Source organism: Salmo salar, chromosome ssa04 (assembly GCF_905237065.1).
Source record: "Salmo salar chromosome ssa04, Ssal_v3.1, whole genome shotgun sequence".
In the NCBI taxonomy this organism is placed as follows: Eukaryota; Metazoa; Chordata; class Actinopteri; order Salmoniformes; family Salmonidae; genus Salmo; species Salmo salar.
In genome coordinates this window covers 29149655-29169516 of record NC_059445.1, presented here as the reverse complement: position 1 = coordinate 29169516, position 19862 = coordinate 29149655, and the positions used below count along the sequence as shown (strand labels likewise).

General features: G+C 41.1%; 1 protein-coding gene across 1 annotated transcript in view; it reads right to left on the bottom strand.

Moving 5' to 3' along the window:
* Positions 1 to 1964: 1964 nt before the first annotated feature.
* Positions 1965 to 19862, bottom strand: part of si:ch211-197n1.2 (EF-hand calcium-binding domain-containing protein 6) — an 87232-nt gene continuing 69334 nt past the window's right edge. The window contains exons 14-18 of the mRNA XM_014195541.2: positions 15516 to 15640; positions 11846 to 12089; positions 4079 to 4251; positions 3666 to 3837; positions 1965 to 3295 (exon numbers count right to left, since the gene is read on the bottom strand). Coding sequence (XP_014051016.1) covers positions 3056 to 3295; positions 3666 to 3837; positions 4079 to 4251; positions 11846 to 12089; positions 15516 to 15640 — 954 coding nt within the window. The 3' untranslated portion in view covers positions 1965 to 3055. The remainder of the gene's footprint in view (positions 3296 to 3665; positions 3838 to 4078; positions 4252 to 11845; positions 12090 to 15515; positions 15641 to 19862) is intronic.

The following is a 19862-nucleotide window of genomic DNA, read 5'->3' as shown; positions in this document are numbered from 1 at the left end:
AAAGTGCTTTCATTTCTAAACAGTGAAAAAGATACAATGGTTATCGTAAGTCTTTTTCACATTTTGCTGCGTCACAAAGTGGGATTGATATAGATTGAATTGTGATTTTTTCTGTCATTGATCTACACAAAATACTCCATAATGTTAAATGGGAAAAGAAATGTATGCAAATGTTAACTAATTCCCCCCAAAATTCTACAAAAATATAGTCGGTGCATAAATATTCACTAACCTTATGAGTTCACGCCTAATGAGTTCAGGAGTAAAATTTGGCTTAACAAATCACATAATAAATTGCATGAACTCACTCTGTGTGAAATAATAGAGGTTGAAATAATTTTTTAAGGACTACCGCTTCCTCTGTCACCCATACATACAACATCTATCTGTAAGGTCCCTCAGTCAAATATTGAACTTGAAGCACAGATTCAACTACAAAGACCAGGGAAAAGCCTCATAAAGAAGGGCAATGATTGGTAGATGGGTAAAAATAACAAATCAGACATTTAATATCTCTTTAAGAATGGTTATGCTGTGGATGGTGTATTAAACCACACAGACACATGAGATATATTTGTCCTTATGATCTGAGCTGCAGGACAGGAAGGAAACTCAGGGATGTCACCATGAGGGCAATATTGATTTTAAAACACCTACAGAGTTCAATGGCTGTGACAGGAGAAAACTGTGGACAGATCAACAACATTGTAGTGACTCCACAATAATGACCTCAATGACAGAGTGAAAAAAATACTACAAATATACAGAATAAACATATTCCAAAACATGCATCCTGCATGTTCAATACTGCAAATACTGCAAAATAATATGGCAAAGAAATACATGTTTTGGCCTAAATGCAAAGCCTTATGTTTGGGAAAATCCAACACAACACATCACTGAGGAACTGCCTCCTTATTTTCAAGCATGATGGTGGCTGCATCATGATACGGTTATGCTTGATAACTGCAAAGACTGGGGAGTTTTTCAGGATAAAAATAAATCGGATAGAGCTAAGCACAGGCAAAATTCTAGAGGAAACCTTTTTCAGTCTGCTTTACACCAGACACTGGGAGAGGAAAAAAGTCATATTCCTTGCCGATGACAAGCATACCCATAACATGATGCAGCCATCACCATGCTTGAAAATATGAAGAGTGGTACTTAGTGACGTGTTGTGATGGACTTCCCCCAAACATAACGCTTTCTATTCAGGACAAAAAATGTATTTCTTTGCCACGTTTTGCAGTTTTACTTTAGTGCCTTATTGCAAACAGGATGCATGTTTTGGAATATTTTTTTTCTGTACAGGCTTCCTTCTTTTCACTCTGTCATTTAGGTTAGCATTTTGGAGTAACTACAATGTTGTTGATCCATCCTCAATTTTCTCCTATCAGAGCCTTTTAACTATGTAACTGTTTTAAAGTGACTATTGGCCTCATGGTGAAATCCCTGTGCAGTTTCCTTCTTCTCCGTAAACTGAGTTAGGAAGGACGTCTGTTGATACACTATCCAAATCCTAATTCATAACTTCACCATGCTCAAAGGGATATTTAGCATCTGCTTTTTTATTTTTACACTACCAATCGGTGCCCTTTGCGAGGTGTTGAAAAATCTCCCTGGTCTTTGCGGTTGAATCTGTGCTTGAAATGTACAACTCGATTGAGGGACATTTACAGATAATTGTATGTGTGGGGTACAACGATGGGGTAGTTATTAAAAAATCATGTTAACCACTATTATTGAACACAGAATGAGTCCATGCAACTTATTTTGCGATTTGTTAAGCACATTTTTACTCCTAAACTTATTTAGGCTTGCCATAACAAAGGGGTTGAATACTTATTGATTGCCTCATGACATTTCAGCTTTAAATGTTTTATAAATTTTAAAAAAAATCTACAAACAAAATCCCACTTTGACATTATGGGGTATTGTGTGTAGACTAGTGAAACAAAGGGGCGTGAATACTTTCAGAAGGCACTGTATATATTTCCACACTATGACGTTGGAATAATATTGTGAAATCATGAAAATTATGATAATGCCCTTTTAGTGTGAGAGGTGTTTGAAAAGATTGCTTGAAATTTCAGCCTGTTTTTGTGTGATGAATTTCTGGAGTGCCTGGTGACATCACCAGGCGGTAAATTAGTTAATGGACTAATAAGAACGAGAGTTCCAAACCTCTCTGTCAATAACAGCTAGTTTTCAGTTTTCCCCTTCCACTCAGACCACTGCCAGAAAGTCCTAGCAACAACATTGTTTCTTAACATTCTCTGAATGTTCTGAGAACTTGACTTTAAATAGAACCATGAAGAAACCTGCAGAAAATGTTACGCTGAAGTACTGGAATTCCCACAGAAGAACATTGTTTTTTAAAGTTCTCTGAACATCCTGAGAACATTACTTTAAATAGAACAATGAGTAAACCTATAGAAAACATAATGCTGTAGTACTGAAATTCTCACAGAAGAACATTGTTTCATAATTCATAACATAATTCTCAGAATGTTATGTGCTAGCTGGGTATCCTGCACCATTCCCAGAATTTTGTGGGAAGGTTGTATGCAAAATAACTACAGGACAACCACACTTTCACCAAGCTCTAAGAAACGTGGTTCTCAAAACGTTATGTGCTAGCTGGGTTGTATTATTGTGTAGTGGCACTTAAATAAATACAGTCATGTACAGCAATTCGCTACACCCGCAATAACATTTGCTAAACATGTGTATGTGACCAATACATTTGATTTGATGTCTAAATGTTGTTTGCATGTCATTTTGACAACCTAATGCAAAGCAAATTGCCCCTGCCCAGCAGGCAAATCTGGTTGCAATGACAAGCTGGCATATTTTGTAACATCACGGTCAGGTTGTAAGGCGATTGTAAAAGGACGTTATTTAGACATCTTTTTAGTGACCAGGAAAATACGTCTTAAATTGGTTATAATATCTGACGTCACATCAACCAGAAAAACAAATTTCAACCCGGAAATGACGTCATTATGACGTCCCATGCCAAACTTTGCTTGCTGGGTGAGGGATGATGATGACTCTACTTTACTCTAGTCCCAGAGGTTCTTTTCTTGCGTATGTCCTGGATCAGCCGGCGATAGGCCACCCGGCCTGCCAGGTCTCGGTCCAGCCCGGCCAAGACATGGTACAACTCCTCCGGGTTCAAGGGTACGTCACACAGCCGCAGAGCCGCTCGGAACTCGCCTGGAGAGAGGTAGCCGCTGGCGGAGCTGTCCAGCCTGCGGAAGGCCCGACGCAAAATCTTGCCCTGCCGCTGAAGCTGGGTGGAGGGTGTCATGGGGAGATGGGGAGGTTTTCAACTCAAAACAACATCAATAAAACTGTAGTGTAATTCTTATTAACCGTTCTGCTTATGTGACTCAATAAAAACAATTGTTCAGAAAAAAAACCAATACTAATATGGTTCTCATTCAAGAAGTCTTGCATAACTAACTTTTTCCAAAGGAGTGTTATAATTTTCTTTTAGCAGCAATTATTCAATAAAGCTCATTATGAAACTGAATCAGTGTAAGGTTTTCATCATGCAGAATGGGGTTTAACTAGATCTTGTAGTCTATGAGGATATGGAAGTGGATTGAAATATCCTAAATCTATGGTGGAACACACTGGTTAAAAGATAGTCAGTGTACCTTCTTCCTTAGTCTTGAGCTCAGTGGTACTTGGTCACACAAGGAAGAGCCTTTCTCTGCAGACAAATCCTCTGTTTCGTTATGGAACTGTAGTATGCCGGCCATGTTGGATCCATGTCTCCACGGCTGTTTCCGTCTCCCAAAGGGCCTCAGGAACTCAACGAAGGAAACCCTGAGGATGGAGTGTTGCTGCTTATTCATGTTATAAGGATCAAAACCATTGGCCATAGCCACTTGAGGAATGTAGCTGAGGCACAATCAGATGGAACATCAGTCTGATGGTTCCAGATCCACTCTCTAATTCTAGAAGCAATTTCAGGTTTGTGCAAAAATGTTAGGTTTGTGTAAAAAACTTAAACAGGGATAGGCCATCTTGTATGTCAACTAGTCAGAATTCCTGGCATTTCACCCACCTTCCATCCCTGTTGATGTCAAACTTTCGAGCCAGCATCTCCCACTCGTAGTCATCGAGGTGCACACACAGACCTTTCAGCACTTCCTGGAACTCCTTCTGGCTCACAAACCCCGTCCTATAAGGATCCAACTCCTCGAACTCCCCCCGCAACTCATCCAATGACAGCTCCACCTAGGCCAGTGTAGAGGGAGGGAAATAATGGTGACAATGACAAAAAGTTGCCCTGGGCCAAAGATGGGGTTAGGTATATTAACCTGTAAAAACCCTGGGCAGACTGCAGATGTGAACAGTGGCTAGCACAGTCCACACATACGCTTAGGGACACCAAGGGCAGTAGCAAAGCTAAAGATGGAGGAATATTACATCTCCACATTTTTCAGTGGCTAGTAGTTGCTGTGAAAGGATCTAAAGCACAATTGACACATCTCAGGACGAACTAAAGGCTTAGAGATTGGGCGTAAGTGACGTGTTCCACTTAGAGACGACACCGCTGCTCTGCATAAACTTTATCACTTTCTGGGCCATGAAAGGACCTTACACTAGAACCGCCATAGGTCAACTCCCTCTGCAGTGTGATTTTGTAATTAAAACAAATCTGCCTTTTTTAAAGCAAAGTCCTCCTCCTTCCCTGACTTTTCCCAATTGCCCAGTTGTCAGAATTTTAAAATCACAAACAGCAAAGTATTGAGAGCCTGTGTACCTGTTTTTCCCCCTAATTTAAGGGGCCAAGACAAATGCGCTGCTGGGCGTTGGTACCCAGGTGGGCTGTACGTTGGTCCTGCTGCTCTGATTGGATAAAGCAAAACTGTCACCATTCACTCGCTTCATATTTCACCCAAGCTGTCTAAGTTCACTCACTTCATAATTTACCCGATCACTTCTCATAGCATGTTTTGGTCTGATCATTTAGATTGCTGCTGCATCCTGCTAGCCTGCTACTATAAAAAATCAATAGGTGAGGATGTTTGCTAGCAAGCTAAAATAAAGCATAAAATCTTACAAGCGAAGTGAGATTAGGGAAGGTTCTGTGATAGCTTAATCAATTATGTTTGTTTTGTTCCTTTATGTTTTCCAGACACCTTGATCACTGAAGCTGAGACCATGGTGGATGGGGAAACATCACTGGATTTGGTAGCTGGCACCGATCGATCCAAGGATTCTCCCCCAATCAAATGTCCTCGGCTCCTAACCCGTTATCAAACTCACAGGAACCAGTGCTACTCAGCCCGGGATGCAAGCATCTCTACTCAGATAAGCAAATACTTTGATGTCAACCAAGACATTGACACAGATGCTGAACTCATCTTCTGGGCTAAAAGCAAAGACAGATTCCCAAATCTATACACATGGGCAATTAAGGTCTTATCAATCCCTGCCTCCTCAGCACCGGTCGAGAGGGTTTTTAGTAGAGGGTGGCTCATCATGAGACCCCACTGCGCTTATTTAGGTCATAGAAGGGTCACTGCACTTGTATTTCTGAAATGCAATCATACTCCGTTGTAGTTGATCTCTGATAAGAGCTACACCCATCCATTCACTTTCCTCAAGCAATTCAAATTGGTATGAAATGGCTAAATTGAAGCTGGTAATGTGATTTGAAATGCCTGGAATATACAGTTGAAGTCAGACGTTTACCTACAGTACACCTTAGCCAAATACATTTAAACTCAGTTTTTCACAATTGCTGACATTTAAAATGTCCTGTCTTAGGTCAGTTAGGATCACCACTTTCTTTTAATAATGTGAAATGTCAGAATAATAGTAGAGAGAATTATTTATTTCAGCTTTTATTTCTTTCATCACATTCCCAGTGGGTCAGAAGTTTACATACACTCAATTAGTATTTGGTAGCATTGCCTTTAAATTGTTTAATTTGGGTCAAACGTTTTGAGTCACCTTCCACAAGCTTCCCACAATAAGTTGAGTGAATTTTGGCCCATTCCTCCTGACAGAGCTGGTGTAACTGAGTCAGGTTTGTAGGCCTCCTTGCTCGCACACGCTTTTTAAGTTTGGCCCACAAATTTTCTACAGGATTGAGATCAGGGCTTTGTGATGGCCACTCCAATACCTTGACTTTGTTGTCCTTAAGCCATTTTGCCACAACTTTGGAAGTATGCTTGGGGTCATTGTCCATTTGGAAGACCCATTTGCGACCAAGCTTTAACTTCCTGACTGATGTCTTGAGATGTTGCTTCAATATATCCACATAATTTTCATTTCTCATGATGCCATCTATTTTCTGAAGTGCACCAGTCTCTCCTGCAGCAAAGCACCCCCACAACATGATGCTGCCACCCCAGTGCTTCACGGTTGGGATGGGTTCTGCGGCTTGCAAGCCTCCCTCTTTTTCCTCCAAACATAACGATGGTCATTATGGCCAAACAGTTCAATTTTTGTTTCATCAGACCAGAGGTCATTTCTCCAAAAAGTACGATCTTTGTCCCCATGTGCACTTGCAAACCGTAGACTGGCTTTTTTTATGGTGGTTTTGGAGCAGTGGCTTCTTCCTTGCTGAGCAGTCTTTCAGGTTATGTTGATATAGGACTCGTTTTACTGTGGATATAGATACTTTTGTACTTGTTTCCTCCAGCATCTTCACAAGGTCCTTTGCTGTTGTTCTGGGATTGATTTGCACTTCACACCTAAGTATGTTAATCTCTAGGAGACAGAACGCGTCTCCTTCCTGAGCGGTATGACGGTTGCGTGGTCCCATGGTGTTTATACTTGCATACTATTGTTTGTACAGATGAACGTGGTACCTTCAGGCGTTTGGAAATTGCTCCCAAGGATCAACCAGACTTGTGGAGGTCTACAATATTTTTCCTGAGGTCTTGGCTGATTTCTTTTGATTTTACCATGAGTTTGAAGGTCGGCCTTGAAATACATCCACAGGTACACCTCCAATTGACTGAAATTATGTCAATTAGCCTATCAGAAGCTTCTAAAGCCATGACATCATTTTCTGGAATTTTCCAAGCTGTTTAAAGGCACAGTCAACTTAGTGTATGTAAACTTCTGACCCACTGGAATTGTGATACAGTGAATTATAAGTGAAATAATCTGTCATGCACAAAGTAGATGTCCTAACCAACTTGCCAAAACTATAGTTTGTTAACAAGAAATATGTGGAGTGGTTGAAAAAACGACGCTTGGCATTGCGAATTGTGATCTTAGGCATGTGTGCAGCTGCTCAGCCATTGAAACCCATTTCACGAAGCTCTTGACGAGTAGTTATTGTGCCGACATTGCTTTCAGAGGCAGTTTGGAATTCGGTAGTGAGTGTTGCAACCGAGGACAGACGATTTTTACGCGCAGCGTGCTTCAGCACTTGGCGGTCCCGTTCTGTGAGCTTGTGTGGCCTACAACTTTGCGGCTGAACCGTTGCTCCTAGACGTTTACACTTCACAATAACAGCACTTACAGTTGACTGGGGCAGCTCTAGCAGGGCAGAAATGTACCAACCTGCCTCGTTGCAAAGGTGGCATTCAGTAAGGCCATTCTACTGCCAATGTTTCTCTATGGAGATTGCATGGCTGTGTGCTCAACATTATACACCTGTCAGCAACGGATGTGGCTGAAATAGCCGAAACCACTCATTTAAAGCTGTGTCCACATACTATTATATATTGTATGTCATAGTAGTTCCTTATAAATACATTTGCTTTCATTTAATCAGGATAGTTTGCTGATGTGACAATTCAAATAAACATTTGTTTTTGATATGTTCACCATAAACTGCAAAGCTGTCATCTATTTATACCAGTACTACACTGTACTGTATATACCATATGCAATTGTTTTCATATATCTTATAGCCTACCTTGTAGGAACCGTTTTGGCTTGCCTTGCTTTGTCATTTAATGTGTTGTGTATATGTTGTATGTCTAGGGATGTTTGAACTTGTTTTGTAAATTTGAGGGCACTATATGTTGGGTCAGGGGTCACTGGTCATGTATTATGCAGCCAATTCTGATATTTTTCCACTAATTGGTCTTTTGACCAATCACATCAGATCATTGTTTCTTTTCTTCCTGGGTGTGTCAACTCTTCCACCCCAAACGGCATGAGCACAGCCTTTTGGGATGCGGTCTCCCAGGGCTCTCATAGGGCCATCGCTTATACCAGGCTGCAGCAAGTCAGTCTGGATAGATTCTGAACGCGGGCTATCTCAGAACACAGCATCTAGCGCCATGACCTAAGATGTCAGGCAATATATATTGTACACTACCGTTCAAAAGTTTGGGGTTACTTAGAAATGTCCTTGTTTTTGAAAGAAAAGCAAAAAAAATTGTCCATTCAAATAAGATCAAATTGATCAGAAATACAGTGTAGACATTGCTAATGTTGTAAATGACTACTGTAGCTGGAAACAGCTGATTTTTATGGAATATCTACATAGGCGTACAGAGGCTCATTATCAGCAACCATCACTCCTGTGTTCCAATGGCACGTTGTGTTAGCTAATCCAAGTTTATCATTTTAAAAGGCTAATTGATCATTAGAAAACCCTTTTGCAATTATGTTAGCACAGCTGAAAACTGTTGTCCTGATTAAAGAAGCAATACAACTGTCCTTCTTTAGACTAGTTGAGTACCTTGAGCATCAGCATCTGTGGGTTCGATTACAGGCTCAACATGCCCAGAAACAAAGAACTCTCTTCTGACACTCGTCAGTCTATTCTTGTTCTGAGAAATGAAGGCTATTCCATACAAGAAATTGCCAAGAAACTGAAGATCTCATACAACGCTGTGTACCACTCCCTTCACAAAACAGCGAATACTGGCTCTAACCAGAATAGAAAGAGAAGTGGGAGGCCGCAGTGCACAACTGAGCAAGAGGACAAGTAGAGTGTCTTTATTTCTTTCTTTCTTTCGTTCGTTCTTTCTTTCAAAAACAAGGAAATGTCTAAGTAACACCAAACTTTTGAACAGTAATGTATATATACATACAGTACCAGTCAAATGTTTGGACACACCTACTCATTCAACGATTTTTCTTTATTTTTCCTATTTTCTACATTGTAGGATAATAGTGAAGACATCAAAACTATGAAATAACACATATGAAATCATGCATTAATAAAAAAAACTGTTAAACAAATCAAAATATATTTTATATTTGAGATTCTTCAAAGTAGCCACACTTTATGACAGCTTTGCACACTCTTGGAATTCTCTCAACAGCTTCATGAGGTAGTCACTTGGAATGCATTTAAATGAACAAGTATGCCTTGTTAAAAATTAATTTGTTGAATTTCATTCCTTCTTAATGGGTTTGAGCCAATCAATTGTGTTGTGACAAGGTAGGGGAGGTATACAGAAGATAGCCCCATTTGGTAAAAAATCAAGTCCATATTATGGCAAGAACAGCTCAAATAAGCAAAGAGAAATGACAGTCCATCATTACTTTAAGACATGAAGATCAGTCAATGCGGAAAATGTAAAGAACTTTGAAAGTTTCTTCAAGTGCATTTGCAAAAACCATCAAGCACTATGATGAAACTGGCTCACATGAGGACCGCCACAGGAAAGGAAGATCCAGAGTTACCTCTGCTGCAGAGGATACGCTTGTTAGAGTTACTAGCCTCAAAAATTGCAGGTAAAATAAATGTTTCACAGAGTTCAAGTAACAGACACATCTCAACATCAACTTTTCAGAGGAGACTGCGTGAATCAGGCCTTCATGGTCAAATTGCTGGAAAAAAACACTATAAAAAGGACACCAATAAGAAGAAGAGACTTGCTTGAAACACCAGCAATGGACATTAGACCGGTGGAAATCTTTAATTTGGTCTGATGAGTCCAAATAGGACATTTTTGGTTCATGGAGGAGGAGGTGTGATGGTGTGGGGGTGCCCTGCTGGTGACACTGTCTGTGATTTATTTAGAATTCAATGCACACTTAACCAGCATGGCTACCACAGCATTCTGCAGCGATACACCATCCCGTCTGGTTTGCGCTTAGTGGGACTGTGATTTGTTTTTCAACAGGACAATGACCCAACACACTTCCAGGCTGTGTAAGGGCTATTTGACCAAGAAGGAGAGTGATGGAGTGCCGCATCAGATGACCTGGCCTCCAAAATCACCTACCTCAACCCAATTGAGATGGTTTGGGATGAGTTGGAATGCAGAGTAAAGGAAAAGCAACCAAAAAGTGCTCAGCATATGTGGGAACCCCTTCAAGACTGTTGGGAAAGCATTCCAGGTGAAGCGAGTTGAGAGAATGCCAAGACTATTAAGCTATCATCAAGGCAAAGTGTGGCTGATTTGAAGAATCTCAAATATAAAATAGATATGGATTTGTTTAACACTTCTTTGGTTACTATATGATTCCATATGTGTTATTTCATAGTTTTGATGTCTTCACTATTATTCTACAATGTAGAAAATAGTAAAAATAAAGAAAAATCCTTGAATGAGTAGGTGTTTCCAAACTTTTGACTGGTACTGTATATACTGTATATAATCCTGGGCAGTAGGACAGCTACGTAACTGGTACTGTATGTCTTGGCCCTGCTCCATGGAGGAGGGTTGTCAAGAGCGAAGATAGCTCCTCACCTGCTCGTTCCCATAAGATGGGGAGGCAGAGCAGGCAGTAGCTAATCACAGTAAAAAATGGGACGAGGAAAAGTCAAAAGATTTGTGGACTCGAGAGTACCAGATAGCTCTCCGCCTTTTCCCTAAGATCCAGAAAGTAAAGAAAGGAATTACTAAACTGACTGATCTCTAGCTCAATGGAGAGTGTTCTCCATAACAGAGCCAAGTCGTCTTTGCAGTGGTGGAAAAAGTACCCAAATGTCATACTTGAGTAAAAGTAAAGATACCAAAATAGAAAATGACAAGTAAAAATTAAAAGGGGCATGAGGGAAGCCCTACAATATTATGTTTTTCTAAGTAGTGATAAAGATTTTGGAAGCATCTATATACAGTAGGTCTTATAAATGGTTTATGGTGTAAAGAGCCGATGGTCTAGTGGTAAATCTCCTGGCTCAAGACACATATGTCGGCTATACCACTCTCCACCAGAGATTGAGGTTCAAACCCAGCTCCAACCCTTCAATCTGTTTGTCCAATCTGTATCCCCCTCTGTCATTTCAAATCTGGAAAATATGTAAGTGGAATTCCACTATCCTTTAAAAAAGGGGTTATAAAGGCTTCGTTAATCCTTAAAAGTTGTGCTTTGTTTAAAGTGGGATGATTTTTATTATCATGATCACAGGGAAGGTAGAAGGGAAGGGGCAGTTGGGAGGTTCTCTGAGAGTTGCACCAAAGCTGAGTGGCCTCCCCCTCCAAGCTCACATGAGTGGGGATATGGTGGTAGGGAGACAGCAGTGGAGGTCCTCTGGTTCTCCCACGTGAAGGACAATGCTCTCTCTGCTGGGTGAATGTGAGCAGCAAGTCCCCCTAGGGAACTTCCATGGCCCCCTGTTCTCATACGCACCCAACAACCAACAGTCCCCCTAACACACACACACACACACACACACACACACACACACACACACACACACACACACACACACACACACACACACACACACACACGCACACACGCACACACGCACACACGCACACACACACACACACACTATGCTGTAACCTTAAACAAGCTTGCAATTGAGGTCCCATTAGACAGACGCGGGTAGCACAGTGTTGTGTGTGTGTGTGTGTGTGTTGAAGGCGATAGGGGCTTACCCTTGTTCGCTTTGTAAGTCCCCTCTACCCCCGCTCTTATCTTCCCACCCCTGCCCCCTTACCCCTACCTTGGCACGCACTCCATCTGCAAGTATGTCAGACACACAGTGGAGCTTTCTGGAGCACTGCCGGAGATTCTCATCCCCTTTCTTCGGGGGGCTGCGCTTGGCGTTGGGAAAGCACGAGGACTTGGGAGAGTAGCCAAAGTGGCGCGCAAGCTGCAAGAAATCCAGCGTCCTGTCCTGGTTGGTAATCAAAGTGACCCAAAGATGTCGGATCTCCCCCCGGCTCACTTCGGGGTGGATGTCAAATCTGCAGGATGAAAAGATGAAAAGAGAGGGAGAGAAAGAACAAGAGAGTGAGAAAAGGGGGAGAAAGGGATGGAGAAAGAAGAGGGGGACAATTCCCACTACATATAGATGAATAACTACTATCTCACAGGGTTTAAGGGCCCCCTTTTTGCTTGCCCAATCCCCCCTCCCCACCCACCCATCCCCCCACTCCCCACTTCACCAATAACAATGCCAAAACTTGGCAGCCAACCCAGCACATAAGCAACAGTTTCCCATCAGAGAGCAAGCAGCTATCTTAGGCCTTGTTGGCATCGACCGAAGGCCAAAGAATGGGAAGCACTGTAAGAGAGCAGACATGAATGGGTCTGTAAGAAATGTAAAAAAAACAACAAAAAAAAACAACTACACTGTTATACTGCCTGACTCTCAGCTCCCTGAGAATATGTTATTGATGAGTAAAGAAGTCCTTTGAAGAGAAACAGATTTGACCCTGATAATTTAACTATTTTCGTTATTCGATTTTTATGTAACCCATGTAGATGGATATATGTGAGATATAAAATGTTTTCAAATGACAAAGCCTAAAATATATATTTAACTTTTTTTTAAAAACTGGATTGAGTGGAAAATATTACAGATAGCGGGAGTATCTCGGAAGGGAAGGTTTTAACTGGCTAGATGTGGTATATTAGCTGTGGACCTGCTGGATTCTGACTACTAAGTTGTTGTACTAAGACTCTGGAAGGGTAGGGTGAGTGTCCCCCCTGCCAAGGGATGAAGGGTTTACCTTTTCGCAGTTGGCACGACCCTCAATGTGCTCACCCGCACTGAGAACCCCAATGCCCAAGATTATGCAAATCCATGGAGATGTTCTATTCAACACTACCTCTATTTAGGGCAGCCACTGGGATATTCCAGCCAAAAAATGAATAGACAGATAAAGGAGGGAAACGATATAAAGGAGAAAACAAGTGGGAAAGGGTCAAAAGAAGACTCAGATAAATGAACAATACATTTTTTTTCAAAATGTTCCCCAAACTTTGAAAAGGTGTCCCCAGTCTCTCAGTCTTTGTCACTCTTCTTTGGTAGTGGGATTCTGATAGACATGGAGCCCAATGCAGTACAGAGCATGCATGACATGGGAACACCAAAACAAGCGTGCAATACGCCATAGAAAATGGTCTGCCTGTGCTCTCAAGAAAAACAAAATCACAGTAAACGCTTTGTTATTCATGGGAAAAAAAGAGCAGGCTTGTTAACTCCCACAATTAAGGCATCATTTGCCAGGAGAAAATGCTGCTTCTGATGGCCATTGTTTTTGTGGACAAAAGCTCTCTAAAGCGACCCTCAGATCAGTGCATATGACTGTGTGAGTATCGCGAGGGTGGCTTTGGTTATCATATGGCGCCACAACAAGGGGCACTTGTGTCACGAGGAGAGACAGGGTTGTGTGACATCTGAGAAGTACTAAAGATGAATCAGTTGATTTGACACGGTGGTAAGACAAAGAGGCAGTATGCATTCCATAACTCTGTGACACCATTGAGAAATACTCACAGGAACTGGGGGCATATAATGCATTTTGAGAAATTTCCCAAGACATTCCCTGAAGAATAGTATTATTCTGTCGGGGAAAACGTTCAGATTAAAAGCTTTGTTGTTATAGACTATAATATCATTATATCTAAACACCAATCAATTATTCATATTTTGAGTTATTTTTCCATCAAAAGAGCTTAGGTAAAAAATAATTAATTAAAACAAATTTAGAACTCCTATGACTTCTCAGTTCTGTGTAAATAAAGATGAAAATCATGTCTGTCAAATGGCAAATGATTACTTTAGATAACAAAACACAATATTTTCAGTTGCAGCAAAGTTGAGGGTGTAAATTAGTTCTGCAAACTAAACACATTGTGCGGTTGACTCAGCTATTGTAGTTGCAAAGTCAAACTTCAATACCTACAGTAAGTTCAAACAACATAATTTTTTAAATTCAGCTTAAAGTGAACAAACTGCCTTGGTTAGTAAAGTATTCCATGTCAGCTCAACATGTTTTAGTCCAGCAAACTTAGACATTTAAACAGTTACATTTTTATTTATTTTACAGTGAAGCAAAACAATATAAGCGATTCAGAGAAACATTTCACATTTTAGGAATGATCTGTGTTTGTTGTGATTCATGGGTCTTTACCGTCATATTTAGGGCATCATCCCTTTACCAGTGAATTGAAATTGTGTGTGAACAGTGTTGGGAAAAGTACCCAATTGTCATACTTGAGTAAAAGTAAAGATAACTTAAAAGAAAATGACTCAAGTAAAAGTCACCCAGTAAAATACTACTTGAGTAAAAGCCTAAAAGTATTTGGTTTAAATGTACTTAAGTATCAAAAGTAAATGTAATCGCTAAAATATACTTAAGTATCTGTCACGACTTCGGCCGAATTTGGTCCCTCTCCTTGTTCGGGCGGCGTTCGGCGGTCGAACTTCTAGCCATCGCTGATCCTCTTTTCATTTTCCTTTGATTTTGTCTTGTTTTATTATTTTATCACACCTGGTTCCAATCCAATTCATTACATGTTGTGTATTTAACCCTCTGTTCCCCCTCATTTTCATTGTCCTTGTCGGTGATTGTTTGTTTGTAAACTATGTGCAAGATATGTTCTGGTGTGCGACGGGTTTTGTACCCAATTGTATTATTTTGGTTTTCGGAGTTTTTGAGCACTTATTAAACTGCTCCGTTTTATACCAAGTTCGATCTCCTGCGCCTGACTTCCCTTCCACCAGCACGCACCTTTACAGTATCAAAAGTAAAAGTATAAATAATTTCAAATTCCTTATATTAATTAAACCAGACGGCACGATTTTCTTAATTTAAAAAAAATTTACGGACAGCCTGGGGCACACTTCAACACAGACATAATTTACAAATGAAGCATTAGTGTTTAGTGAGTCTGCCAGATCAGAGGCAGTAGGGATGACCAGAGATTTTCTCTTCATAAGTGTGTGAATTAGACAATTTTCCTGTCCTGCTAAGCATTCAAAATGTAACTAGTACTTTTGGGTGTCAGGGACAATGTAAGGAGTAAAAAGTACATTATTTCTTTATTCTTTATTTTTTTTGAGTATAAGTAAAAGTTGTCAAAAATATAAATAGTAAAGTACAGATACCCCAAAAAACAACTTAAGTAGTACTTTAAAGTATTTTTACTTAAGTACTTTACACCACTGTGTGTGAATATATGTTCATGTATATTCACATACAGTATATACTGTACGTTGATACAATGATCATATTGTTTTTGTGATAATTAACATGATTTATGAGAAAGACAAGGGATGCGTCACAAATAGCATCCTATTTCTTACATAGTGTACTACTTTGGTCAAAGGTAGTGCAGTTTGTAGGGAATAGGGTGCCATTTGCGAAACAGACAGAATGTACCTCTTTAGAAGCTGGTAGAAGGTCTCTTGACTGAGACGTTTGGTGTTCTTCTCATCCAGCTTCTCAAAGACTCGCTCTGCTGCCTGGTAGTGGTTCTTCACCAGGGCCTTGATGATCTGGAACAGCTATTGAAAAGAGACAGATGTGCCACATCTGACATTTACACAATACACTCTTAAAATTCACAATGGAATTCTATGGATGTCAATAGTGTGAACTTATGAATCTAGCAAAACATATGACATCTAAAGTATCACATTCATTAACAACAACTCCTTTTATTATTATTATTACTACTACTATCAATAATAATACAACAACAACAAAACTCTTAGAAAAAAAAGGTTCCAAAAGGGTTCTTCGGCTGTCCCCATAGGAGAACCCTTTTGGGTTCCATGTAGAACCCTCTGTGGAAAGGGTCCGACATGGAACCCATCAGGGTTCTACCTGGAACCAAAAAGGGTTCTTTAAAGGCTTCTCCTACGGGGACAGCCAAAGAACCAATTTAGGTTCGAGATAGACCCTTTTTTCTTAGAGTGTAGTACAGCTACTACTACTACTACCTTTACTGCTGATAATAATAATAATAATAATAATAATAATAATAATAATAATACATAACATAAGCTCTTATTTTGACTCTGCAAGTAGGAAAGCTGCTCAAGCAGGCAGAAATACAGCCGGAATAGCACGTTATGCATCATATGAGGGAAAATCATTAATGGCGAATCGATCAGATACACATGAAAACATGAAATGACCCCGACAATCGCTCAGAGTACATCGCTCAGAGTTGCACAAATATGACACAACATTCAAAATGGGCGAATCTTTCCTTTAAAAGTCCAGTATGTAGCTTTTTGGGTGAACTGACCAAATTCATATAGAAATGTGTGTTACAGATCTGTCATTGAAGGCAAGTCTGAAGAACATTATTTCTATGGTTCTTGTTCCGGATTTGCGTCTTTTTACTTTCTGAGTGAAAATGCAAGCCGAGATCTTTCGCTCAGATTTTTCTTTAGCATGACCTTAAAAAAACGTAAGCTATGCAACATTAACCAATTAAAAACAGTTATGTTTGTGCAGTAGGCCATAGGCCCAATACATTATCACTGCATATTAGCTATGCTTGAATTGCACTGCCAATGTTGTTCTTCTCAGAATCACTTTTTTTTTTACTGGACTGATGGCCTGCATCTGATGGTCAGTCTGAGGGGAGGGAGTGAGTAGCGGTGAGGCTGCCTCTCCCGAGGGACCCGACTCACAGTCCCTCCACTCTCCCTCCCTCCTCTGAGAAAAGGGGACACGGTCTTCCAGCTGATGGCAAACTCAAGTCGCACTGCATTATTTCTGCCTCATGCACCAATTCATGTTGTTGTTCCTATGACCAAAGAAAGTGAAATATTCCTTGATATTAAAAAAGACACAAGCCGCTAATAGTAACAATGCAAGCTTATCGGAACACTTTGCTATACTCCTTCATTGCAGCTGCAGTGCTGGTTGTAGCGTGAGTGGAAGTAGGGAGAATGCGCATTTTATGGATTATAAAAGTGTTGAACAAAGTGTTGCCAGTGCTAAATAACTACCTAAACGTGAAATTACTCATAAAACAACAGCTGTATTCGTTGAGTCTCTCTCTAGTCAAAAGTTTAGAAATCTCACAGTATAAACTTTGCTCAGCGTTCAAGGCTTCTTTTTACAGTCTATGGCTCGAAGGAAACTGTGCAGACATTTTCATTTGAACTATCTGATTGGCCAGTGGTAGGCCTATAGGTGCACTTGATTTGCTCTCTGGGCCTGCCGGGTAGGCGGAGTCCAACCTTCAGACACATGAAATGGTTGAAAAAGCCTTCCCGGCAGGCTAGGACTGCTGAATCAAGGGCACCTTTCAGTCAACAGCGCAAAACAAAAAATAAAAAATTGGAATGCTAGGCTTTATCTTTGGGTTTTTTTACAGAAAGGATCGACAGGTTGGTGTCCACTGCTCTACACTATACAGGTAACTGCCAAAATAATGGAAACACTTTTGTAAATGGGGGATACAAAGTATATTGAAAACAGGTGTGGTTTATGAGTTAATTAAGCAATTAACATCTCATCATGGTTAGGGCCATCTATAAAAATGCTGGGCAGGCCATTATTTTGGCTACCATGGCTATGCCCCCATGGGATGACAATGCCCCTATCCACGAGTGGTCACTGAATGGTTTGATGAGCATGAAAATTATGTAAGCCCTATGCCATGGCCATCTCAGTCACCAGGGCCCAGAGTCACAAAACCTTCTTAAGAAGCAATTTCTTCTTAACAGCCATTTTTTTTCTTAATTATAGACTTAAGAAGAAAGTTAAGCAAAGTTGCTATTCCTCAAAATGGTTATTGGACATTTTCTTGCGCTATTTCTTATGTTTATCCTTAAGCATAAAGTTAAGAAGAAATTTGATTCTTGAAAATAAAGATGTATAATGTTGTTAATTCCAAGATAGCTAAACCCTTGTCATAAACTCAGGGCAGTGAGAGAAAAAGCTCATGAAAGCAATTGAACATGTTTAATTCACTCACAAACCCCATCTGAAAGTTTATTTAAACCCAAGAACATGTTTTAGAACGATAATCTCAGTAAGAAATATGCTAACATGATTGCCATTGCTAGCTAGATAGCAAAAACAGTTGCCTAGCAACAAACATCTTAAGAAGATCTGTAAGAAGATATTTGAGAAGCTTGGAAGAAAATCATAAAATCTTAAGATATTGTTGAGGAATTGCACTAACAAACTACACTGCTCAAAAAAATAAAGGGAACACTAAAATAACACATCCTAGATCTGAATGAATGAAATAATCTTATTAAATACTTTTTTCTTTACATAGTTGAATGTGCTGACAACAAAATCACACAAAAATAATCAATGGAAATCCAATTTATCAACCCATGGAGGTCTGGATTTGGAGTCACACTCAAAATTAAAGTGGAAAACCACACTACAGGCTGATCCAACTTTGATGTAATGTCCTTAAAACAAGTCAAAATGAGGCTCAGTAGTGTGTGTGGCCTCCACGTGCCTGTATGACCTCCCTACAACGCCTGGGCATGCTCCTGATGAGGTGGCGGATGGTCTCCTGAGGGATCTCCTCCCAGACCTGGACTAAAGCATCTGCCAACTCCTGGACAGTCTGTGTGCAACATGGCGTTGGTGGATGGAGCGAGACATGATGTCCCATATGTGCTCAATTGGATTCAGGTCTGGGGAACGGGCGGGCCAGTCCATAGCGTCAATGCCTTACTCTTGCAGGAACTGCTGACACACTCCAGCCACATGAGGTCTAGCATTGTCTTGCATTAGGAGGAACCCAGGGCCAACCGCACCAGCATATGGTCTCACAAGGGGTCTGAGGATCTCATCTCGGTACCTAATGGCAGTCAGGCTACCTCTGGCGAGCACATGGAGGGCTGTGCGGCCCCCCAAAGAAATGTCACCCCACACCCCACTGACCCACCGCCAAACCGGTCATGCTGGAGGATGTTGCAGGCAGCAGAACGTTCTCCACGGCATCTCCAGACTCTGTCACGTCTGTAACTTGTACTCAGTGTGAACCTGCTTTCATCTGTGAAGAGCACAGGGCGCCAGTGGCGAAATGCCAAACGTCCTGCACGGTGTTGGGCTGTAATTACAACCCCCACCTGTGGACGTCGGGCCCTCATACCACCCTCATGGAGTCTGTTTCTGACCTTTTGAGCAGACACATGCACGTTTGTGGCCTGCTGGAGGTCATTTTGCAGGGCTCTGGCAGTGCTCCTCCTTGCACAAAGGCGGAGGTAGCGGTCCTGCTGCTGGGTTGTTGCCCTCCTACGGCCTCCTCCACGTCTCCTGATGTACTGGCCTGTCTCCTGGTAGCGCCTCCATGCTCTGGACACTATGCTGACAGACACAGCAAATCTTACATTTACATTTTACATTTAAGTCATTTAGCAGACGCTCTTATCCAGAGCGACTTACAAATTGGTGCATTCACCTTATGATATCCAGTGGAACAACCACTTTATAATAGTGCATCTAAATCTTTTAAGGGGGGGGGTTAGAAGGATTACTTTATCCTATCCTAGGTATTCCTTAAAGAGGTGGGGTTTCAGGTGTCTCCGGAAGGTGGTGATTGACTCCGCTGTCCTGGCGTCGTGAGGGAGCTTGTTCCACCATTGGGGTGCCAGAGCAGCGAACAGTTTTGACTGGGCTGAGCGGGAACTGTGCTTCCTCAGAGGTAGGGGGGCCAGCAGGCCAGAGGTGGATGAACGCAGTGCCCTTGTTTGGGTGTAGGGCCTGATCAGAGCCTGAAGGTATGGAGGTGCCGTT